At 33.9% G+C, this 25,934-nt stretch overlaps 1 protein-coding gene and 1 long non-coding RNA gene across 4 annotated transcripts; one reads left to right on the top strand and one right to left on the bottom strand.

Moving 5' to 3' along the window:
* The first annotated feature begins 3,189 nt into the window (after positions 1 to 3,189).
* LOC149083421 (uncharacterized) lies at positions 3,190 to 19,283 on the top strand. Its single transcript, XR_016193258.1, has 3 exons — positions 3,190 to 3,272; positions 3,379 to 3,445; positions 18,971 to 19,283. It is a non-coding gene; the product is annotated as an uncharacterized LOC149083421 (long non-coding RNA).
* On the bottom strand, positions 4,448 to 24,082 carry LOC149083420 (uncharacterized). Of its 3 annotated transcripts, none has more exons than XM_089236711.1 (6): positions 23,946 to 24,082; positions 14,583 to 14,681; positions 13,076 to 13,269; positions 6,273 to 6,384; positions 4,802 to 4,965; positions 4,448 to 4,679 (listed from the first exon to the last, which is right to left on the bottom strand). In XM_089236711.1, exons 1-6 carry the CDS (start codon positions 23,971 to 23,973, stop codon positions 4,671 to 4,673), a joined length of 606 nt encoding a protein of 201 aa, XP_089092837.1. In that variant the 5' UTR covers positions 23,974 to 24,082; the 3' UTR covers positions 4,448 to 4,670. The 3 variants fall into 3 exon arrangements, with proteins under 3 accessions (XP_089092837.1, XP_089092836.1, XP_089092838.1); XM_089236710.1 differs by lacking the exon at positions 23,946 to 24,082 and adding an exon at positions 23,699 to 23,854; XM_089236712.1 differs by lacking the exon at positions 23,946 to 24,082 and adding an exon at positions 23,709 to 23,843.
* Positions 24,083 to 25,934: the final 1,852 nt, after the last annotated feature.

Below are 25,934 nucleotides of genomic sequence, written 5' to 3'. Positions count from 1 at the left end.
TGAACGGCCCCAAAAAGCTGTGCACCCTTGGTATAATTTGATCAGCTACTGTAAAAATGAACATGAAAAAGAATGACGATTCCCTCCATCAAGTTGGATCAGAAAAAAAAAGAAATATGATTTATACTGATATGCGCTTGTGCTACTCATATAAGTTCAAAAACGTGTAGAAAAATACAAATGCATAAAAATATCTGTTCACCTTATCTGCCCCAATTTTTCACTCCTCGAATTTTTATGTACCTAGTAGCATGTGAAATATTCCATCTCCAGAAAAAAAAAATTTTTTTTTTTGGGGAAAAAAAATCATTCCGAAATCCGTTGCCCCAATTGCATAGCAATAAACGTCGATGAGTGGGAGGCAAAAATCCATCATGCTCCAGCTGTTGTACTATAACAAGAAGATTGACTTTCCCTGTAACGTCATTTTTATATACGTATAATCCTGTGTACTCTACACATAAAACTTTTACACAAAAAAAAGAGGAACTTTTTTCTTCACTTTGATGTGTATTGTACGTATTTCTTTCTCCCTTGCTAAAAGAAAATAACAGTTATGTGGATACGAAACATTGAAAAAAAATTCTACCATCGAAAAACGAAACTTGTACACTAGGCACGATCATTCATGTATTATATAGGGAAGAAAAGTTCAAAATACAGCAGTTTATCCCTCTCCAAAAAACAAAAAGTTTTATTTCCGTTTCTTTTTTCTGAAAATTGAAGTTTGTCTGGAAAGGTGTGGAGCTGCCGCTCTCTATGAATAACTACCTGTGTATATTCCTGATTTCCCCCCCCCCTCTTGTTTGCTTTGTTGAGATGGAAGCAAACATTGACATTGCTCTTATGGTCGTTCACTATTTATAAACCTACTCAATTACTCGAACGGTTATTTTTCTTTAAACGTGAAAAATATCCTATAGTTCTTTAAGAAATACGGTTGGAACATAATATAATGAAACCTCGATATAACGACACTCTGTGAACCAAGAAAAAATATCGTTGTAGAGGAGATATCGCTTCATATCGACAGGTAGCATTACAATTTTGTGCTGTTATTGGCAACACATTTGATCATTTTTGTCGCACACGAGGTCAATTAGACCGGGACCTACAATTTATTGCCGATTCCGAACGGCAGCCTTTTATTTTTATACTCATCGAGAGATTGGTGCGCTAACCCCACGATGTGGGACTCCTTTGCATTTTTTTTTTTTTTGCAAACAATCTTTTCCTGTGGTCATGTCGCCATTTCTGTTGCACCTCCGTGTCAGGAAAGTTTCTGGCAAGGATGAACCGAATATCGAACTCGCGACACCTCTAAACATACTTTGGAACTTTAAGCAAGTATCTTATCGACTGTAAGGAGGTCGTGCCTGGGCTGCCGCGCCCACAACACTATTAAATTGGTGTTATTAGTAAAATGCATTGAAAGTATTTATTCGCAACAAAAAATTCAAATGAATTAGTTGATTAACAGAACTCAGTTTGCTGTTTTGTAAAGTATTTTGCTGGGTAGTACTTTTCGTGCACTATACAAAAAAATAGCTTCACGGCAACTCAACACTTTCGGAGGGTAGATAGGGCAAAATGCCAATTTTATCCGGCTCATTTTCGCCGAAAGAACAAAAACAGGTGAAGAATTTAAAATTATAGAAAAAAAGTTGTTTTAAGCGAAATTTAAAAAATATCATTGTAGAATTGTTTTGAGATCTCTGAAAAAATTATCGTTATAAAGGGAATTATCGTAGTAGAGGACATCGTTGCATCAAGAGTTTAACATTGGGCTATAGGCAATTCCTGACAAGATTTGAAAAAATATCGTTATACAGGGATTTATCGTCATATCGAGTATCGTTCTAGCGAGGTTTCACTGTAATTGTTCATATACATTTAATTCATCTTCGCGCCGGTGAATATATTACAGGAAATGTGATAAAATTCGGTTATCATGCTTGATCGCTGGTAAGTTTGATAAATTTCCCTAAATTTATCAGTTTTAATGGCGATTATGTATGACACCCAAGCGACATTAGTATAAACATGATAAATCTTACTAAATGCATCATATTAGCCTGTTGTTACGCATAATCCACATTTCGAATTGGTAGTATTGGATTGGAAACACATATTGTTACACAAATTTTGATTTTTTAAAGCAAAATAGCTTACATTATATTACGATTTGAAAAAATTATCATGTTTTCAAAATTCAAAAGCTTGAAAAATGTATTAAAAAAACAGCTTTACAGTGGGTAGACACACCTCTAAACAATCATAATTTCCTTGTACTATCGTGGTTGAATATGAAGTTTTGAGGCACAAACACAGTGATAAGACAATAATGTCATGACACTATCCAAGAACACTGCTTATAACCAGGTTCTATAAAAATCATACATCATTTTAAATCTGTTTTGAAGAAGCTATGTATGTATCAGCTTACATAATCAAAAAAGATTGCTCAAAAAGAAATGAAATATATGCTTTGAACTCCATAATTCATTTTTTCCATTGCATAAAAGGTGTTTATTATTCTTGTAATTGCTCTTCTCATTTTCTCAAACATTTTTGTTTTTGCAAACATTTACTTGTATTTTCAACAGGGTGTAATGCTGGATCAGGGTGAAACCAAATTAAAGATGTATGATAAAAAGAGTGGTGATGCATGGATTTCCATTCCAACATATTGTGTTAACTGAATTATCGTGCCTAAGAGATAGGAAGTAGTAATATCAGAAGTTATGAACTAATTGAAATAATAATTAAATGCTAAATAGTGAAACAAATTATGTGAATTTTTAGGTCTCCATGGAAGTTTTATAGCTTATGCCAATTCCCTCGCCACAATCATAACTTTATCGATTTTTGTTCCTTTTTTGTGTTAAGCCATGTTTAGATGTATAGAATTCTGAAGGTCATTAAAGTTATTCACTCTTGAACTTCTGTTTACTTAGCTCATATTCATGTCTGATTCTGATATATACTCAAGTCAGTTAAGAATACAATGAAAGCCCACAGCGCCACATAATATTGCAGTTTCCCTATATTTCAATGTTTAATTACAAAATTTGTTTATTATCTATGCTTCAAAAAAGATTTAATCAGATTGAATAATTGTTTGATAATAATCATATTAATTTCAAAATGCTCTATTGCAGGTCTTGGTTGACAAGCATTTCACTGAGGTATCAGCATGCGGTTGCAAAGACTGTTATCAAAATTTGTTTGCTGTCATTATTGGGTGGATATGCAATTCCCATGTAATTCCCGTGTGTATTTCTTGCTGCAAAATTAATTGAAGCTTTGTAAATACAAATTTATTTAAAACTTATTTTACCTTGTGTATAGAAATAGATTTTTTCTCTTTTTCTGCAGTGATACCACCTGTACAACAGCTAACAACTTCATGTGCTATGTATTGGAAGCATCTACTCCAGATGAGGTAAGCTCATTATTTTTTATTTTTTCATTTTATATGAAATATATTTTATGATTGGATAAATTATTACTTATGCGACACCATTGCACAAAATATATTGATACTTTTTATAATAGCTGAAATTCGTTAACCCCTTGAACTGCAATTTATTTTCAGGCAGCACTGATCAGACACAATTTAATTTCCTTCGTTTCAAGAGGAGGAATTGATATAGAAACTTACGGTTTTCTTGCTAAAATAATTTGTAATTAGTGAAAACAATATTTGCTTCATACATTTACATGAATGTTTGTTATATATATACATAATAGAACATAATTAGTGTCAAAATATTCTTCAATAATGTTTAACAAAAGTATATTACAGTTCTAGTCTTTTAAAGAAAAAAGTATGTGTTTCAACATAATGCTAATGTATTTCCAACAAATTCAAACAATGTAAATGTATATATTTATCCTCACCTATATTCAGGTTTATTTTGAAATAGTAATAAACTTATGATATGTGTATATACGTGTATGATACTTCTCAAAACGCTCCAGAAGATGCAGTGCTACGTGCTACTTGGCATCTTTTATGCAAATTACATTCAAACTGCTACTAGAAGCAAGCAAACAAATGTACCAAAGCAATAGACTTGCTATGACTTACATATACTTCTCTTATAAAAAGTTTCAACAGTCAATAATTCCTGACGGGTGCATCTCGTCATTGTCAGTTTGCTCAAGAAACTTCATGACGAGCTGGACTCTTCATTTCAGTTCAAGTGGTTAATCATGGGATTTTTTTTAGTAAAATTGGGGAAAGACTATTTGAAACAGTGAAACAACTTGTGTTAATTTTTACATGTCTAAAGCTTCGGGGCGATTGCGTTTTTTGGCCATAACTATAACTTTATAGATTTTTTTCTCTAAGCCATATTATGGTCTATTTATTAGTTATTTATCTTGCATTGTTATGAGTAAATAAGTAATCTTTCATTTTCAGGCAAAACTCATACTTGCAAGCATTGGTGAATGAATTTTAATAAGAAACATTTTTTTTTTATTTCTATTTCAAGGTAGATATTATGAACAATGATGTTATGCCTGTTGGACCTACAGAAATTCATATTTCTGTTCTTTTTTTGTCCCATGTAAATATCAAATCTATCAGCTCTCTACTATAGAGAAGGGGCTGGAATATTTCTTTTAATCGTATCTTGCTTGTGAACTTCAAATGACAGCTTTCAAAGGTCCTGTAATAAGAAAATTTTAAAAATTCAATTGGCATGAAAATATAAATATTGAACAGAGTAGATCAATGTATTTATTCAAGATTAAATAATTTAGCCAATAAATGCAAAAGAACCCTAATTACCACGTCTAAAATGAACTTGGTAATATCTGACAATAAAAGAAATGATGCCGATATTTTATTCGTTTCTTCTACAGGGTGCGATTCATGTTCAACATCCTCTGTATGGACAATAATTAGTTCTCTTTTTTTTACTTCAGATATTGTTTTCCAGGACTGCCATTTATCTGAAAAATATGAAAGGGAAAAACATTCAACAAAAAAAAGTTTTCTGAATATAAAGAATTGTAAAAAAATTATAAAACTGAAAATAATAAACAAAAATAAAGTCCCACATATTGTATATCCATATATGTTTAAAAATAGTTTATAAAAGAAGTGGCCATCTCCAATCCAGAGTTACATAAGTCTAGAATGCAGTTTAGACGTCATACTATACAAGTACCCAAACCAAATGAAACTAAGAAATGCAGATAACTGGATACTAAGTGAAGATAATTGGAAAGAAAAGTTGCATTCCGCTGTGGGGAATTGGATCACCAACCTCACACTTTCCGGATGCGTGTTCTACCATTAAACTACAGAGGACAGACATTTTCTTTCCTAAGAACACTGTGTTCCTTTTGGGTTGTATGGGACTGCGCAATAGACAGCCTCCTAACTCAGCAGCAGCTCGTAACGAAATTAGCCTCTAGATGGGACATATAACGAAACAATGAACCTCTCCATTAATTATACGAAATACAGATGACTGGATACCAAACGAAGATAATTGGATTCCAATTATCTTCGCTTGGTATCCAGTCATCTGCACTTCATATAATTAGCAGAGAGGTTCATCGTTTCGTTCTACGTCGCCATCTGGAGGCTAACTTCGTTACGAGCTGCTGCTGAGTTAGGAGGGAGGTTGTCTATTGTGCAGTACCGTTCAGCCCAAAAAGAACACTGTGTTCTTAGAAAAGAAAATGTCTCTCCTCTGTAGCTTAATGGTAGAACACGCTCCTGGAAAGTGCAAGGTTGGTGGTTCGATTCTCCACAGTGGAATGTGACTTTTCTTTCCAATTATCTTCGATTGGTTTTCAGTCATCTGTACTTTGTATAATTAGCAGAGAGGTTCATTATTTCATTCAAATGAAACTACTAGTTTTTAAAAAAAATGTCTTGCATTTTAGCTCTTAAAATACATAATTTACTCCCACAGATAATAATTGAACAATCATTTTTCACAACTTTTTTTATAAATTTAAAATCATGGCTGTTAACTCAGGAAAATTTTTACAATCTGTGTCCGATATTGTAATATAATGTTTCATCTTTTTTATGTCACTGAGAGATGATTTTTTTTTTTAATGTATCCTTTCCATTCCTGTTGCCACTTATTTCTTCATATTATATACATGTGGATTTCTTTCTCTTGTTATCAGATATACACATAACAATTATTATTTTTCCGGCCTGACTTAGTCCCAAAATGTTTTGTGCCTATATTTAATTGACTGAATAAAATAAAATTATTATCAAAAGAAAAAATTACCACTGATGAGGATGATAGATATTGGTTTGTCATTCTGTGCCACTGATTTATTCACTTCAAACAACAATCGTTCTGATGCATCTTGTTCAGAATCACATGGAATTGTTATGGCCTGTAAAAAATATATATTAACAATAAAAATATTAAACCAATAAAATAAATTTTGTTTAAAACTATCAACTTGAATAATTTGTAAATAAAACTGCAGTAAACCATGAAGAGATATAGATGAGGTATCCTTTCAATTCATTTCATTCGTTGTTCATCTATTAAAATCATTTAATATTATTTCACTCCATTCAATATTTTGTATTCAATGCAATATTTTCCCACCACCTCTGACCATTCTACATACCTTCCTGAAAGACTATGACTATTATTAGCATTTGCTAAGATTTACAATTTTCAATTAACTGCAGATTTTCAAATGTTTTCCTTTCTTAACTCTCACCTAGAGATTGGTGCATTATCTGCTAACTAGAAATTTTTGTTTCCCCCCCCCCCCCCAGACTTCACAGAATGTCTCGCTCACTCATTGGACTGCCTTGTATGTGTATAGCAGACCAATGATTTTCCCAAGATGTCTTGAGTTGACTTCGTGGCTCACACAAGGTGGGTAGGAACAGACAGGGCTCTGGGGCCTATGTTGTTTAGATTTAATTTTTTCCACCATAAATGCACTGCAAAAAACCATGGCTATTTATTAAAAATACATATTTAGTGTTCGATTGAATTGGCAAGAGTCGCCTCCAAGGGTGTGAGACAGATATGGCCACACAGAGCCCCCTACGCTTGAAGGAGTCCCGCTTACATGGTAATATGGAAAAAATAATTTTTTCTTTTTACAAAAATAGAACAAGACAGCCACGTTTCAACTATAGAAATAATAATGATTATTCCAAATAAACGAGAATCATTCGCAACTCAAGGGAGCCCCACAGATAATTTTTTCTACCGATTCCGAGTCTGGTAATAGTGACCCTGAAATATTAACCTAATCCTGAGGTTCTAGTAACATTTTATTTTACTCTTGAAATCAATTTAACTTGGATAATAATGCAGTTATTATAAACTATAGTTAGAACAATAGACGGATTAAGTGCAACCGATTTTTCAGCTAGTTTTTTGGACCCTTAATACCTTTGTTCTTAGTTATTTTTTCTTCCTTCCAAAAATTATGAATGCCTTTTTTTAGGCGTTTTTAGTGTCTTTTTGCCTGCCCATTTCGACCATATTTAGTGCCTAAACTTCCGGGTTCTAGTGATATAGAAGCAGTGGTAATTTTCTTCCTGTGAACATACAGAGGGATTCATACAGAACCAGCCCCACAAAATGTAGTATGTGGTGTTGTTGCACATCACAAAATATATCATACATATAATTATATGTGCTTGATATATAACTGACCTTGGACTATGTACTGTACGTTCTGGTGCCATTTATTGTGATTAGAGGTGCTGAAAGTCGGTACAGTCATGTTCTCTGTGATGTGCTGCAGTGTTCCTTTGTATACTAACAACAATATTTAGTATACATCCATTCTTTAGGAATGTTTTGATACCTGTGAAATGCAAAGCAGGATGTCTCCGGTTCTTCAATGATTAATTTGTACCCTCAGTTCTCGAAGTGACCAACTTCAGGCTTTGGCAGTAACATATATATCTAATATTTGTTTTCTTTTTTTTTTTCAAAACAGAAAACAAATACTAGATATATATAATGAATTATCTGAGAATCTACATATGAATCTGTCTGAATTATTGTATTTTAACATGTATAAGAAACCCCCTGATTTTTTAGGCTTAAAATTTGGAAAAAATTTGAAAAGACATATCTGTAATACTATAAATGTATAAGAAATACCCTCCTATTTTTGGGACTCAATTTTTGGCAAAAAGAGGCTCCGTATGCACGTTAAAATATGGTGTATATATCAATAAACAGGAGCGGCTCAAGAAAAAAATCTCTACCCATGCTAGTCCTATTTTTGGTGCTCCCTGCCCATGTTCTTTTGGTCAACAAAGCTTTTTTGCCCTCTCAATTTCGATTTGGTGCCACTCTTTGAGCAATGTCCTATGCGACCAATGTAGCCACACAGGCCAAGGGCCATCCATCATCAAATGCAACCCTGCATGGCCCTAAATTATTTATGTTGTCAGTGTTATGCTTGTTTCTTTTTATTCTGGTGGCTGCTGTCTCTTTCCCATATTAGAAGTGAAAAAGTGGTTGATGCCTGAATATGTGTTTATGTAAGTATCATGTTCAAGGTTTGCCTGCTCTGGGAGACTGTCTTGCATTCATGCCTCAAAGTTGGAAAACCACAGAAAATCAACTTTAGCCAACCGCTACTGTGTTGCCTATGAGATTTAAACCTGGATCCTCACAATGTGAGAGTCTATCACAGTGCCCACACAAATGCAGAGCTGCTATGTATCAAATTTGTCAACCTCATTCTGATTCCTATATATGAAAGATTTGTTCAAAGAAAATTTCTGGCTCAATTACAGGGTCTTGATATACTTGACAAAATGAAGTATTCAACATAAAATAATCATTGCAGTATAAGTCTGATGTGATATTTCGAATCTCAAAAGAATGATGAAGGTGTCACTTCAATACTACTACTGTACCTCGTCCATATTCCTCTGCGGAACCCCCAACGAATCGGTACATGCGGGAATGTGCGTGTACGTGTAGTGAAACCTGACGTGAAGTTTTTGTTTCTCTGTAATGCTTGTTATGTGTAGTGCTGCCATCTGCCACCAGTTTTTCTAACTATGAGTGAAGTGTTATGATTGAATGATTTATCGTTGTAGGACTGTTGCTCTCTGTGGCGAGACTTTTCAATGGGGAGATCAGCTCGCATTTGCGCCTCGAAGTTGGGAACCACAGGAAACCAACTTCAGCCGACCACCACTATGGCGACGGTGGGTCACTTCAATACTGAGGCCTATAGGTGGAGATAGACTTGGAAGTCTGGGGGGCAAGATGATGCTGTTGTCGATTCATCTATACATATATGCATTAGATCAGTGGACTTCACCTTTGATGCTGGGCCCCCGCCCCCGTATCTCCGCCCATGCTGAGGCCTAATGAACCTATGAATAATTCATCAATTTCAGATTTGAAGATTCCAATCTTTTGTGAAACTTATTTTTTAAAATCATGCAAAATGCTTATTGGGTTACTATACACAAATTTATTTTTCTGATCAAAAAACCAATTTAAAATACATGTTCTGTCACCGTGAAGACAAGGACATTATAGTCAAGTACTGTAGCAATGAAGGGGTTTAAATTCATGGGTTTATATATATATAGAAGGTGAGTCTCCACTTTATAAGGAAATAATTCTTTAAATTAGAGCCATAGAACCCTATGATATTCTAAGGGCGAGAATCTAGCAAAGGAGAGCCTTGACAGGTGATTAAGTGAAGGACAGACACCAGTGGATGAAAAACAAGTGTGAAGCATCCAAATTAATGTTCTTAAATATGGGTGAGAAGAATCCTTGAAGGGATTTCATGGGCCATTAGCTTGGATGAAAAAGATTTATTTTTCATATACATATGATTATTAACTCATTGCTTTGTACTCAGTCCTATGTACTCAATATTATTTTGCAAAGGAGTCTGTGGCAGGGTTGTAAAACACCAGTCCGGGTGGGTTTTTTTGAGCAAAATGGGGAAAATTGAATTTTCTTTTTCCACAACCACAAAATATCTAATTTAAACATGTGTACATCTTACATTATGCCTAAATATATATATTTTAGTGCATGTTAAACTATGTATTTGATTAATAAAATTAGGAATAATAAAATAAGAGAATAATTGTTCACTTATAGCCCAGGCGAATTTTTGGGCAAAATGGGAGGAAAATTGAATTTTATTTTTCCACAACTTCAAAATATGTAACTTAAACATGTATGTACAACAGGGTGGGTTGAAAAAAAATGAAGTTTCATTTTCAAATTGCTATAGTGCGGAAAAGTTGCCTCTTTTAATAAGAAGAAAAACAACATAAAAAATGTTAAGATCAGTTGATATCTTCCGGTCGCGCATAGTACTTGAAGATTATGAAAATTGACAAAATTGAACATTTTTCTTAATTTTTTAATATTACTTAAAATTTTACGATCGGTATGCAAAAGTTTGTCATGCTTATTTTATGATTCAATAAAGTAAAATAAATTAAAACATCATTGATATTTCAGTGTTTATCGGTTGCGCAATGTGTTCGAAAAACTGGAATTGACTAAATTTTTGCAAGTTTCATTGTGCAAAAGTTAGACTTTAAACGTGAACACTTGGAAAAGAAACAATAGAAGAAACTGTAAACCAGTAAATCCTAGTCAATTTTGGTAACTATAATGTAAAGTACATACACTCTCCTACTTTGAATGGTTGATTGGATAGAGTGTAGGTGAAACTCTGTGCAGCCACCTCTTCATGGTAAATTCTGGGTCATTTTGTTCTGACAAAGCATGCAAAGAGCTGTACAATGAAACTTGCAAAAATTTGGTCAATTCCAGTTTTTCGAGCACATTGTGGGACCGATAAACATTGCAATATCAATGATGTTTTAATTTATTTTACTTTATTGAACCATAAAATAAGCATAAGAAACTTTTGCACATCGATCATCAAATTTTAAGTAATATGAAAAAAATGTATGAAAAATGTTCAATTTCATCAATTTTCATAAACTTCAAGTACGATACAAGATGTCAATCGATTTGAAACTTTTTTACGTCATTTTTCTTCTTATTAAAGGAGGCTACTTTTCCGCACTATAGCGATTTGCAAATAAAATATTTTTTTTCAACCCACCCTAATGCACATCCTTTATGTGTACATCTTATATTATGTCTAAGTATACATTTTTGGTGAATGTTAAACTATGTATTTGATCAATAAAATTGACCATGATTATAAGTAAGGGAATAATTTTTCACACACAAACACACCCACTTCAGTGTAATTATATCTGAACCTTGAGTTGTATGCAGAACCTGCAGCAAGAAAATTGTTTGTGGTAAAATAAATGAATTTGGAGATATTGAAAATTCTGAGAAATCAGAATGGTGTCTGAATTTTTTTTTTCTCCAAATTTTTCAGACTCCGCAGAAAATGTAACCAAAAGTGTCCTGATAAGTCAAAAATAAAACCTTTCAGCTATGTAACCAGAACCACAGTTTTTTTTTTTTATAATTGAACCCAAACTTTCAGAAGTCTCATGATTCTCTTTTTCCTAAATTCCTCACTGTTAAAGAATATCCCTACTTCATTAAATTAAATTCTGAAATATTTTTAAAGGAGCAGTGATAATTTAAAAAATGATCTGGCTAAGAGGAGGAGATAAGTCATTCTGAGGATTCATTACTCTGGAGGTGTTTTCCACTTGTCCAAATTAGCCATTTTTGGGAACTTAAAACCACAGAATAACTTGAATTATCATTTAACATAAATGTCAATAACATTATTATATATTAATTTCACTTTATACAAGAAACCTGTCATGTATAGCAACAGACCTACAGAATGTTTTCATCTGGCTGCCGATTTTAACAGGCAAATTTTCTGGGTCGGGCTTATATTACCAGCATCTTGAAAAATCAAGCTAAGGCTTATTTTCTGCTTAGGTGTTATTTTCATATAAGAAAAACTATACTTTTTGTTCTGTTTCAATTGAAGATGTTCGTTGCCAATGTTCAATTCAAGAATCCCACAGTTATTTTCTTTTCATTATAAAATAATGTTATTTTTGTCTCTTGATATTTCAGTTATGAAAGTCTGGTGTACCTGTATAAAACTTATAAAAAAGTATTGCAAAAACATGTAAATATTTTTTGAATGAAAATTCAGTTTACATACATTGGTTCGCTTCTTCACAGATGCTTCAATTTATTTGTGTGTGTGTGAAAAATTATTGTGTATTATAAATAAATTTCTGTAAGTATGCTTATCACATATATCAGGTATATTTTTTAAACGAAGGTCCATGGTTACAATTTTCTGTTTGTGATTTCTTGTAAAATATTTTAATATGTGGATCTCATACCTAAATGCTTACATAAAAAAGGTAGAAGAATTATAAAAAGGGTGTTTGTGATACATATTCTAAAAATATGTATATCTAAAAATATACATATTCTAAACACTGTACTATGCAGCAATTTTTGGAATACATAAACTAAGCTCAAACTAAAATTTTAACCTGAAAGTAACACATTTTCTTCGAAAACAAACAATATTCCCTAAAAAAAAACCATTTTCCCCCCCAAAAACCGGGGTTTTTTAGGCTAAAAAACCCAGCCCGGGGGGGGGAAATGGGTATCTATCTACCCGGGGAGCAAATTTGACAACCCTGATCTGTGGAACATAAAACTTTAAGAAACCCTGATCTATGGAACATAAAACTTTAAGAAACCCTGATTAAAGTGAAATTATAGTCAAGAAAAGTGATTACTTTTAGAATCCTGTAGAACATCCACAAAATGGAGGCTGATGGGGGGGGTCTGTACTTATGTATAAAATTTTTGTATACTATAATTTGCAAAGAAATCAATTTAATAAGTAGAAAGTGTGAGTTAGTGAGCAGAAGTGTTTAAAAGTAAGAGCTGAAGGATGTGAGAGGCCTTGGTTAAAATGGCGACTATTGAAAAAAAAAAAAGAAGTCTAAATGGAGCCCCATGGATAAATGAAGATTAAGAAACATTGTTATAAGGAATGGGAGTCTGTTGGACACCATGTGTATGCTGCTGAATGAATACAGATATATCAAACCAGAAAAAAAAATTACATATTGAGCTAGTTCCTGTAAAAGGCTTTCTTCAGCATCATCTTCTGTTGCCAGAATGGTGATTTTTAAGTCTTCATAATCAGCTTTTGAGAAAAAAAGTTCCAGTTGGTTCATAAGTCGCTCAGGACAGCTGGTGAATCGCTGTGGGAATGGCAGATCATGCAAATGCCAGAAAATTTCTCTCGTATTTTTTCCTGTAAATGCAGGCTAAATTTCATCGAATGTCCATCTCACAAAAAATAAACTTCCAATGTGTATAAAAACTTGAATCTAATCATGCAAAACTTAGTAGTAATTTTATACAGCAGTACCTTGAGTCACAAGTTCAATTTTTTTTTCAGAATTATTCATGGGAAAACACTCATCTCAAAACATTCTCATTTACTAACAATGTAAATAAATCTTGCTCAATTTTGATTTAAACATATATATATATATATATATATGTGTATTATTTATTAAAAACACTTGAATGATCTTGATATACTAAAGTGCCGAAGAATTAGGGATAGACAACAACATGCATATCTTGTAGCACTACAAACCTGCATCTGTAACTATGTCATACTCTTTACATAATGGCATTTTGTAACAAATTTTAATGCTATATATAGTTGGAGTACCCAGTGCCGCCATCTTAATACATGGGCCTATCCGGGCACGGCTCGGGGGGCCTCAAGAGAAGAGGGGCCTCACAAAAATGAGATTTGGTTGAAATTTTCTATAATTTACCTGGTAGGGCCTCAGAAAAACCACTTGGCCCGTGGTGCTCTTAAGACAGCCCTGGGAGTACCAGCAATAAATCTCAGAAAATGGTATCTTTATTTGACATTGTGGAAATCAAGGGGAAAAGTGAGAAACAAATTCTCCATTGCTTTCTCAGTCACCCTTCTATTTTGTATGTAATACTATATATATAAAAGACACCCTAGCCCAATTTTCCCCCATGTTATGATATTTGTCTGTTACATTCTTTGCTAAAATGATAACAATACCCGAATGGAAACATTGTTAAACATTATCAGCGATTTTAATAAGCCAGCATCGACTGTATTTATTCATGATATAACTGTGACTACTACAAAGAAACCACACATGCACCTCATCCATTGATACATGTTGGGAACTTAACATGAAGTTTGTTTCTGTATAATGCTTGTTATAGTGCTGCCGTCTACCATCTATTTTATGAATTATTAATGAAGTGTGATGACTGAAGATTTGTAACATTGTAGACCTGTTGCTCTCAAGTGGCGAGACTTTTTAATGGGGAGATTGGTTCGCTGCACCTCAAAGTTGGGAACCACAGAAAACCAACTTCAGAAGACCACTAATGTGGAGCAGAGCATGGGGTTGAACCCATGTTCTTGTGTCCAGTGGTCACAGTGAGAGTTCGTCACTGTGACCACTCAACCACCACAGCAGCCGATACAATAGTCATTTTCTTAGAGATGATGTTTTTCCAAACAATATGAATAAAAATATTGATTAAAAAGCTTATTAATACCAATGATCCCAGGATTTTCAATGGCTTCTTCCATATTACCCAATTCCTGAAGGTCCTTTTCAATTTTTGCAATCCTGGACATCATTTCAGCTATTGAAACTGCAATATAAATACAGTCAAACTTGTTAAATATATCTGACAAAATAAAATGTTGGGAAACTAATCAGTAATGTCTCGTAAATGGGCAAACAGTTAACAAAGCATTGTGTGAAATGACACATCGTCACTAACCAACGAACCAACCTGCATGAAATTATATTTAATTATACACTGATACCTCAATTCACGAATGTTTCAGATAACAAAGATTTTATTGATGATTTTTCAAAGCTAAGAAATTTTTTGGTGAATGAGTTGCTAACATATTCAATTGCTGACATAACATAGCAGTGTTGTGAACTGAATTTCTGAGAACCTTCATTTCTCTTTCAGAAAGCTTTTGAGCTATTTCATGTAAGCAGCTCCCCACAATAGCATTGAAGAAAAAAACTTTTTAGCATTGCATAGGCGTATATCAATATTGACAGCCCACTGCGATTCCCTGACAATGGTTGTTGACGACCCTAGGATGTGTGATGTGCACTTTGAGAAACACTTTCACATGTCAATGGTCCAGATGTAATGTATTGATAAACATCTATTATTTTACATATCTTCTTTTGGCTAAAGCAGATATTAAAATTGGGCCTGCTTACAACAAAATTGGATAGTATGAAATATGGGTTGTTATGAATATTTTTGTTCCAATCAACCTGCAATACCAAAATATTGTTTATAATGAATTGCCAGGTTTATGGATATTGGATATAACAAAATTTTTACAAGAATGAAACTTTTTTTGTAGGATCAAGTACCATAAAATCGTTCCCCTTCCATAACAAAATCCAAATCTGAATTATGTACTACTGTACCACTTGAAAAAGTCTATGGATATATTCTGTTAGCTCATCTGTAGCCATGGATAGAGATGTCTAACTATTAGAAATTCCTGGTTCTGTTCAATCTTAGAACCACTGAAATTAAGATAAATATCAGCATGACCACAATTTCATTTTAATCTACATTTTTCAGTCTTTGTGAGCTCCAGGACCATTAGCATTTAGGGTTGTAAAAACCCTGGATTCAGTTGACACTGGCAAGGGGTTAATAAAATCCACCCCTTGCCAGTGTCAACTGAATCCAGTTCAGGCAACCCACCAGCGCCAAATTTGGAATGCCCAAACTGACTTTGGGCAGGAGAAAAATCAATGTTTCTATTTCGTTGATCCCGAACTGAGTTCGTTTCCCTTTATCAAATGCTTAATGTAATTCATTGTTTTTTCAATAGGTGGTGATACCTGTTCCACATTTTGAGCTATTTGAAGATTTTGGAAGTTAGGCGGGATTAGCTATAAATGCGCTAAAAATGCACAAAATTAAAGAATAAAAAAGTTTCCCATTTTTGACACATTTTCCTGAAATATGCTCCACAGGTAAGGGTTAAAACTATGAATTAATGGGTAAAAAACCCCAGGTTTCTGGGTAAAAAATAGGGGAAAACTAAATTTCTTCATTTTCTAGATGCAAATTATCTGACATAAAGTATGTAAACCTATCCATTCTTTATTGTGTCTGAATATAAATACTGTAGCATGCATTAAAATATCTGATTTATAAAATTTTCTCATATGTTCACAGGCTCATGCATCATTAAATAATTATTTTTGAACTTTCACATGTACAAAATAGAAAAGCAGACAATTTTTGAACTTATGCTAATTAATTTGATTAACATGAGTTTTGCTCTAATATAAACTCATTAATAAATACAAATGCAAGGCCACAACAGGCACCAAGGAGGTGGCTACAAAAAAAAGATGCCTATAACAAATATGGATGTCATATGTCTTTCTAAAATACAGCAACCCAATTAAAAATGCACAATTAAGATAATCATATAATTTAATAATCAAAATTATTAAATTACATTATTGTAATCAGGGCTTGTCAATCCTAGATCATAGTGGCAACTAAAATTTTCTATGAGTGATCTAGCTCGGGGAAAAGAAATAGGCTTGGCCCTCAAAAATATTTAGTTGGCATCTAGATTTTTTTCTGAATTTGTCAAGCCCTGATTATAAGTGTGTTTAAAAAACAAAGACAAGTTTGGTGAAAACCCTTGGTGCCCTTGTTAGAGATCAAAGGCAATTCTTCTATTTAACTATGCTTGACAAAAATTATTTTTAATTAAATTAAGAATTTCAATTTCACATTAGACATATTATTGCAATTACAAAAACCTTTACAGCACATTTTTTAGTTTAATTATCAAAAAAAAGGTTAAACCGACAGAAATGAAATTTTACCTCTTAGAATGCCAACTGAAATGTTTCCTCTGCAGCAGCATCTTGAATATACTATGAAATAGTTTAACTATAGAGCCCGGATTATATTCAAGTATATTGCATTTGTACATTTTAGTCCTTTTTAGCATTAATGCATACATATGCATAAAATCAAAGAATTGTCAAAATAAGTGCATAATTTTGAAGGTTTATTAAAGCTCAATCACTTTTTAATAATTTTTCAAATGAATAACGCTCATAACATTTTCATCTGTTTTTTTCCTGCAGGTGGTATTTAGTCAATAGCGATGTTTGTATTTTTTTCCAAGTATCAATTGTTTCCTTGTAATGCTATTTCTAGAGATAGTGTCAAAAGTATATAATTTTTTTTCGAAATAGTGTCAAAATTCTTTTGTTATTGGAATTTTATTACTGAGCAGCCTAAAAATTAAAAATTCCCAAATAAAAAATATGTAGAAGTTACCAGTGTATGCATATATATGTGACGATACACTTTTTTTTTAATGAATATGCACTGAGAAATAGAACATATGCATTTCAAAAACATATGCTTTTTTTCATGGTGATTTTTTTAACATATATTTTCCCATTTTTGGTACATATTTTGACATTTTTGAGTGCACAATAATTAATATATAAGTTAGAATATTATTAACTTATATTCTAATGAATAGAAAGTCATTAGTTGAATTATTTTAAAGATAAATTGGTTGTTAATTTTATTTCATCATTCCCCCCATTTACTACAAAAAACCTGAAAATATCTCTTTAATGAGGATATATATAAAATATATATATGTTCTTGGAAATTTAGCTTCCAAATTATTTTTACATATGAAAAATTAAAAAAAAATTGTAGAGGCTGTATCAGCTGCAAGTTTAAACATGAAAACATCTTTTAGACCTTGTTGCAGTAAAATGCAATATACATATTTAGTCTGGTAACTAAACCTTGAGAAAAAGTTCTTTGCATGCATAAGGTCTTGTGTGATTTGTCTTCACAAGGTCTATGATCATATTATACATACCAATATAGTTACAAATATGTAAAGGTGTTAAAACCAGTGGAGTATGGGCTAACTAGGTTTCGTTGTCACGATATTCTGTTAGAGAATATACTGTTGACTTTAATTTTTATTGTGTACCTGTTGAGATATAGCATAAAATAATTTCGCAGATTCTCTCGGACTACGATCCCCCCCCCCCCCCAAGGTAAGAATATCAACTCAGCATTTTTCCAATAAAAGCAGTTAGCGCCATCAGAAGATATCCTAAACTCACAATAGCCTCTTAGCTCATGAGAACCTTAATTGAAAGACAGCTGCAAAAATTTCAGCATGCTATAGTTAAAATATTTTCTCTTTTCCGATTTCTCACAAATACATTTATCTTATAGTAATCCAATCTCATATATAAACTTTTATGTTTAAAAATATAGTTGTGGTCATTACGTCTGCATAAATGTAGGCCTATATGGTGACACAAAAACAAATGTTTTGATCTCTCTTTATTTCCCTCCAAAAAAAATTAAATTCATCAATTAGATACATACTTTTTAGAAATTCCAATATGTTGCTACTTTTTTTAATTAAATGAACCTGAAAATAACTTTTTATCAACTTTTTATTAACTTTTTCGCACTGCCAGAAACATTTAAAACGAAACAATTTCTGGCATAATCACCTTAAATGACAATTTTTAGTTTGAGAATATTCTTTCAGTCATGGTGAGAGGATTCAAAAGATTTTGTTATGAAGATTTTAGAAACCTTTAAAGATTAAACCTTAAAAATGATTTTACAGAAATAAGTTTAAAGCAAAAAAATAAAACCAAAGTTGATTGACAAAGATAGCTATTTGTCAAAGGTATGACCCATCTTCATTCTAAGAAGCTACACAAAACTTATTTTCTTCAATGAAAATAAAACCAAAATTCTGTATCACTCGTATTTCTTTGTGAGTTGTTCAATTGAGCCAGGTTGGTTTTGTTTTGTTATTTTCTTTTACATACGGCTTCAAGAATGCTTTCCTCTTTATTTTTCAGGAGTGAAGTTAATGGAACCTTTTCAATCTACAACCAATCAGCTGTAGTCAACAACCACACTGATTGTCAGGAACAGGACTGTAATTAGACTGGGGAAACTAAGGCCAAATGAAGAGCATCACAAAAAAAAATGTACACTTATTTTGCATGTTTTCAAGGGGCCCAAGAAAAAGTATGTGCCAGAGCCTTGAAAAGGCATGCTATGGCCCTGGTTAGACAGGTCTCCCTTGCAGCCAGAGGCAGCCAACAGACACTAAATACTGTACTACAGTATCATTATTTAAAATAGCCCATGCTCAGAAAATCGCAGGGCACCCAACATGCAAAACAGCCACAAAAGAAGTTTGTGTGATCCTCTCTTTATTCATCACATTCCCTGAATACTTCTAGTTTTGGTTCCTTTGTTCAGACGAAAACATCTGATGAGAATCTGATTTGTGATCAGTTCAAGAATTTAAAAACGAACTGAAATATATTTTGTGTGTGTGAATGTTTTCAACAAGGGCACCAGTTCTGTTGTGTTGTAACAAGTTATGCCTGGTGTAAACAAAAATTATTTGTGCTGTAGACTCCAACATTCATTTGAAGTTTACATGTTATTCATGGCCCCCACATGAGGGGGCTGACAGGGCTCCAGCTCTGGGGCCCGGGAGTCAGAGGGGTCCGTGGGAAGGTCTTTTCGATTTCAAATATGTCCCATAGGAAAATAGACAGGACTCTTTAATATCAGTCATATCAATTTGTACTCGTATGGACGGATAGCTTGAAATATGTACCTTGTATTCTCATTGCAATTTTTTTTAACAATACACATGTACAAGTAAAAGAAAAAAAATGGAAACCAAGAAAAGAACAATGTACGGGGGGGGGGGCGCTCTCGGATGGCAGTCCTTCTGCTAGGAAGGAACAAAAGACATTTTGATAGTCATGGCTACTGATGTATAAGGACACCAGCATTTTGTGTGTGTCCTCAGAGCTACCGCGCAACGCCTGCTGTTTCAGTTCGTAGAAGGCCATAATGTCTGAATGGAATAAAAATTGACATAAACAGATGTCACATTCCACAGGGAAATTGCCTTTGGGTGCCGATAAAGCACATGGCCCCCGCCCAACATCCTGGAACAGGGGCCCCCGTAGGCTGCACTAATAGTGTGAAAAAAAGACAAAAAATGACGAGAATGGTCCAGACCTCAAGCTCCGCCAGCCCCTCTCTCGTGGGTGGGCCATGATTCACTGAGACAGCTTTTCTGCAAGCTTTTGTACAACAATGCAGTGGATCCTACTTATAACGTTTTCCTAATTAGTGCAACTTATTTTCCTCTCTCTTGTGCCAACTCTTGTTACTAATACTTGAGATTTCTCGTTTAAAGCGTTTTCCCGCAAAAAGTATTGCACGAAATGTAACGCACTGCTTGCTGACTGTGTCAAATCCACCGTTCATAACGTTGAAAAAACAAAAATGCTCTCTCTAGAAAAACTGAAAATTTTAGAAGAACAAAAATTCAACAAGAATTTTAATTTATTAACAAAAGTTCATCTTGCAAACTAGTTGAATATCCTCGTTTCAACTTTTTGAAACGATTATGAAGCAGATAAACAAAACCAAAGAGCAAGCTCTGATTGAAAATCATCACTGCGGCAGTGACCCTGACAAAGGTTGGAGAGTAATAATCTTTGATGTTCTAAATTAATGGAAAGTTAAACGTTTGGATAGAAATTTTGTTTTGTGTAAAACATGTTTCAAACTGGTTCGTTATGTAGAGACTCTACAGTAGTTTCATTTGGTGTAGTATGAGTATACTTGCTTGCTTGGTGAACAACGAAACTATAGAGATGTGGTGGATATCTTATCTGAGAGAAATTAAAGAAAATTTGATACTGCGCATACATACATATATACATAATTGATTTTCTGACTGAGTGTATGTTCCCTATACACCCCAAAGCAGAATGTGCCAAAATCTGCGGCGTATGTCGCAGAACAATTAGCGCTATTGCAGAACAATTTGGAAGAATTTAAGAAAAAGTGCAAAAAAAAAACACTATTACATGCATGGGAATTTTTACCGCAGAACATTTCCAGTCAGGAGGGCTCGTCGCAGAACAGTGCTAAACATTCTGCTTTGGGGCCTATACAAATGCACAATTTTTGATCAATCGTTGCCAAATTTTGAATATATACCAAACAGGACCCGGATTGAATGACAGGCTATTTTAAAAGTTCGTTAGGAAAGGGCAAATGCCCAAAATGGACAAAAAAAACCATCGGGCAACAATGGTTTCTGAGCCTCAACAATCACTCAGAATGTTTACTTTGGTTACCGTGATTCCCTAGTAATGCATTTTAGACATGAATATGCCTTAACAATGGTTTGTCACTTCTTTAATCCTGCCAGTATTATATATTTATTCCTTTATAATGGTTTGTCATTTTTTTAATCCTCCCAATAAATGGAGAAAACAAGGGCAGCGCCGAGTATTATAGCTAGTATGACACATAATAAAACTGCAGTGAAATCTCGATATAACGATATTCTGCGGACAAAGAAAAATACAATAGAGGTATTACCATTAATCAAGAGACTTTGACATTGAACACCAACCATAAGGACCGAGAGCCACCGCTAAATGCTTAATCAGCTGAGGTAAGCACATATTTTAACACCCCTGTAATTTTGAAGAGGTTTAAAAGGTGAATATCGCACACCCTCTGGTCCGGGACAAAAAGAGCATAAAAAATTACAGTTCTCTCTATGAACCATTCCATCTTAATTTTACATACAAAACATTTGTTTTCTGCAATTATTTTTTTCCCTTTACCTCTGATTTAGCATTCCTCCTATTGTGGCACCCTTTGCCACTACATGAGTTGCAGCTGCCCCTGCACTGGGTGTATTTCATAACATGAAAGAGTTAATAATCCTTTGCCTCATACACAAATAGAACCAACGAATAGGGCAAATATAAAAGGAAAACCACAAAATTCCTAAAGGGCTTCAATATACAATGTGTGCCATCTTCAAAGGATAAATCATGCTGATTGGGGATCCCATTTGAGTTGGTTACAAAATCTTAACACCCAGTTGCTCAGTGGAAAAAATACGCCTGTTTGAGTCATAAATTTTGATCCCCAATGACCGACGTATTTTTTTTGTTGAGCAACCAAGAGTTAAGATTTGGTAACCAACCAAATGTGATTTCTGGTCTGATTTATCCTCTAAGGTAACACTAATTTGGTGTCAAAACGTATTAGAAATTTTGTGTTGTTTTCCCTTTTATTTGCCTTACTTTTTGGTTATTTTAGTGAGATTTCAGAAAAAATCCACAAATAATGAAACTATATAAGCGAGTGTTGAGTAGAAAAGGCTTGTTCGATCAAATTCTACGTTTCCTAAAAATATTTTGTCAAAATTCCTGTTGGACAAATTATTTCTAGGGGGACTGCTCCAGGATGTGGGTGCCAATGTATGGTGTCTTTGCATTTGGAGTGAAACAGCAGAACTTCAGTAAACAGTAACCCATGGCGTTCATTTTGAACTGAAAGTCTGCTTCAGGAAAGTGATGTGTGTGTGAATATTGCATTTATATTATTTTATTTTGAAAATTCCTAACCAATTGATGGGAAGAGTGACGTAGATGTCACACAATAAAAAGACATCAGTCATGACTTATTCCAGTGATGATTTCTTTGACTCTGCTCTACTGTTAATGTCATCTTAATGCATGGGCCCAAAGAGGAGTTGGAGCCTCACAAAAATGAGAACTGGTTGAAATTTTCTAGTGTAAGCATGTATTTGTCAGGTAGGGGCTCAGAAAAATCACTTGGCTCGGGGGCTCACCATACTCTTTAAATGGCCCTGTCTACTGTTTGAGGCAAACAGTTGATTGAGATGAAACAAAATGCAAAAGCGATTCTGAGAGTCACTTTTTTAAAAGCATTTATATAAAACGATCTATCAACTAGACTGGTTTTTTTTCTTCTAATATTATCTGCATAACATAAATTGCTGTCAGTTCCTCTCCCGATTCCCTGTCTAGAGCTATTGGCTGTATTATAGCTCAGGATTTTTTTTCCATTTTACTCATCTTTAAGAAACAACTCCATTGTGTTTAGTTATTTTTTGGGCTCAGAATCTTGGGTCACACAGCTGCTTCATCTTTTTTTTTCATAGACACTGACCTAACGCAATCTAGTAATTCTAGTCAAGGTGCCTATAGATAAGCTGGTACTTTTTAGCTCAAAATCTAGCCATTACTTCTTAGGCTTGGTGGTGTTTCTATAATATAGGATTCCATATCGCACCTAATTTTTTCAGTAGGCACCTTAAACAAAGCTCTATAAGACTACCTAAAAACAGAACGAGGGTTTAGTCATTAGAACTAACGCAATCACTGCCCCCCCCCGGATCTACTGAAGCATGTGATATACTACTACTTTTCATTATTAATCTCACATGCACCTCATTTTATATATATATACACACACTTTTCCCTGGATAATTTCTAACGAATTGACATAGGCCGGAACACAGGTTTCCGAGTTATATTTGTAGTCCTTAAGCCCACGTACTGCAATGCCATGCTATTTTTCTTAATGGTGAGTGGACGGCGTGTCGCGCTGGGCGAATCACGTTGCGTGTGGCACAGGAAACCTGCTCCTACGAAAACCCAGCTTTACGGTTGAATGACGCATTTTGTGATTTTCGTCGTACAAAGATCGTTTATTACCTTTCTTTACCCCATGTGATGCCGCTGGTATCATTTCGCGTATTTATGTAGCGAGCATTATGATTGTTTCGGGTTCTAGTGGGGCTGAAACTGGGGGATGCGATACTTCATGGAATTATAATAAACACAGGTAGCGTTCTTTCCTTTTAACTAAAGCGCCAGTGACAGGTCTGTTGCCAGATCTTAGTACAGCGGCTATGATAAACTTACGAACTTTTTTTAGCAACAGAAAGAAAAGAGATATTACCCTCGCCTGATTCATCAGTAATGTTCATATCGAAACAATTTTCGTTTGACTATTTTACTTTGATTACTGCGAGCTGGGCGGTGATTCAGTAACTTTGTACAGAAAGAAAGCTGAGTTGCCAGGTCCTTAAAAAAAATTTCCAGCCAAAATCCTCTTCAAAAGTAGGGAAAAAGTAGCCCAAATTATTTGAACGTGTGCTGCCATCTATGAAGCAACAAGCGAGCTACAGTTCAACGATATCCTAGCCGACAAAGTTGTGGCTTATACAAGGTGACCATATTTTCTCGAGAGAAATACGGGACAATGAGTTCGTTATTACGGGACAATCTGTTGACTAATACGGGACAGCGCCAATTCTCGCTAAATTATGATTAAATTGCCAATTATGGCACAAAATTTTCACTAAATGTCAGAAACACACACGGCGGTTTTTAATCCCTCAAGTTTGAAATACTTTAAAGTATTTCTGAAATTTCAGAATGAGTTCTTTTGTGGTGATTCCAGAACTCAACCTTTCTTCCTGAAGTGAAGGGAAAAAAAGACTGCTAGCGGAACATTTTCACATATTTATTTTAGATTACTTCATGCTATATATATATAAATATTCTAAGAAATTCATATGCAGTATCCACGTTTTGTTTAAAAAGAAAAAAATCAGACACTAGTAATGTGACCATACGTCCTGCATTTCCCGGGACAGACCCGGTATTTTCTGTTTTTATGGTCGTTCCAACTTTTTGGCAAAAGTGTTCCGGTTTTTCCCGTATTTTACACGAAGCCTTCTTGAATATTTACTCTTTATTGAAGATTGACATTTAAGATTGACATTATTTTTAAACTCATAAATTATTTTATGATAATTACAACTATAAAAGAGAATATTAATCTCCCCATTCGTCTTGGTGAACGTTTTTCTTCGTGGAATTAATTTTAATTTGCAGTAATGGTTCTTTTCCCACCATTTTGATTTTTCCGTAATTTCAACAATATTTGGCAACGTTTTTTGAATTTGGTGTCATTTTGGCGATAGTTGGTGATGTCCCGTATTTGGAATCCCAATGTCCCGTATTTTTCTCGAAGAAGTATGGTCAGCATAGTCACTAGCCTATGTTGAATAAATCTGTTAAATGAATTTTCGTTCACAGCTGCCTGTCAAATCTGAAAAGCAACACACTTCTGATATAAAAAAAATATGAATAAGCATAATATTCTGTATGGTATTGTTTATATTGAGAATTACTGCCTCACTAGGCTGACCATATTTCTTCGAGAGAAATACGGGACATCGGGATTCCAAATACGGGAAAATATGGGACATCGCCAATAATCGCCAAAAACGACGCCAAAACCAAACAAAGTTGCCAAATATTGTTGAGATTACGGAAAATCACAATGGCGGGAAATGATGCATTACCACAAGTAGCAGTGGATTAAAATGTATTCCACGAAAAAAAAAAAAAACGTTCACCATGGCAAATGTGGGAGATTAATATTCTCATATATAGTAGTAATTATCATAAAATAATTTCTGAGTTGAAAAATAATGTCAATCATTGACTTCAATAGAGAATAAAAATTCAAGTAGGCTTCGTGTAAAATACGGGAAACACCGGGACACTTTTGCCAAAAAGTCGGGACGGCCAAAAAAACAGAAAATACCGGGACTGTCCCGGGAAATACGGGACGTATGGTCACCCTATGCCTCACTGAATATAATTTTTCAACTCACCCTTTATCCACGTGCAATGCAACAACAAAGACAAAAATGGTAATAAATATTTTATTACACGTTCACAACTTGCAAATAAATGATTCCAAATAAATACGCTGTGTCCGAATAAATATAAAATTAAAAAAAAACAAGACAAATAAACTGAAACATTGCAAAAATTAGAATAAGGGAGCCTCCACATTGTTATACCATGGATATTTATCTGATGAAGCTACTCGTAAAAGAAACTTTTCTTTTTCAACACCTTATCATAAAAT

This window comes from Pholcus phalangioides, unplaced genomic scaffold (assembly GCF_987345545.1).
Source record: "Pholcus phalangioides strain wild (caught in Gottingen) unplaced genomic scaffold, Ppha-v1.0 ptg000009l_1, whole genome shotgun sequence".
NCBI lineage: Eukaryota > Metazoa > Arthropoda > Arachnida > Araneae > Pholcidae > Pholcus > Pholcus phalangioides.
Note: the sequence above shows the minus strand (reverse complement) of the source record. Positions and strands in the feature narration are given on the sequence as shown.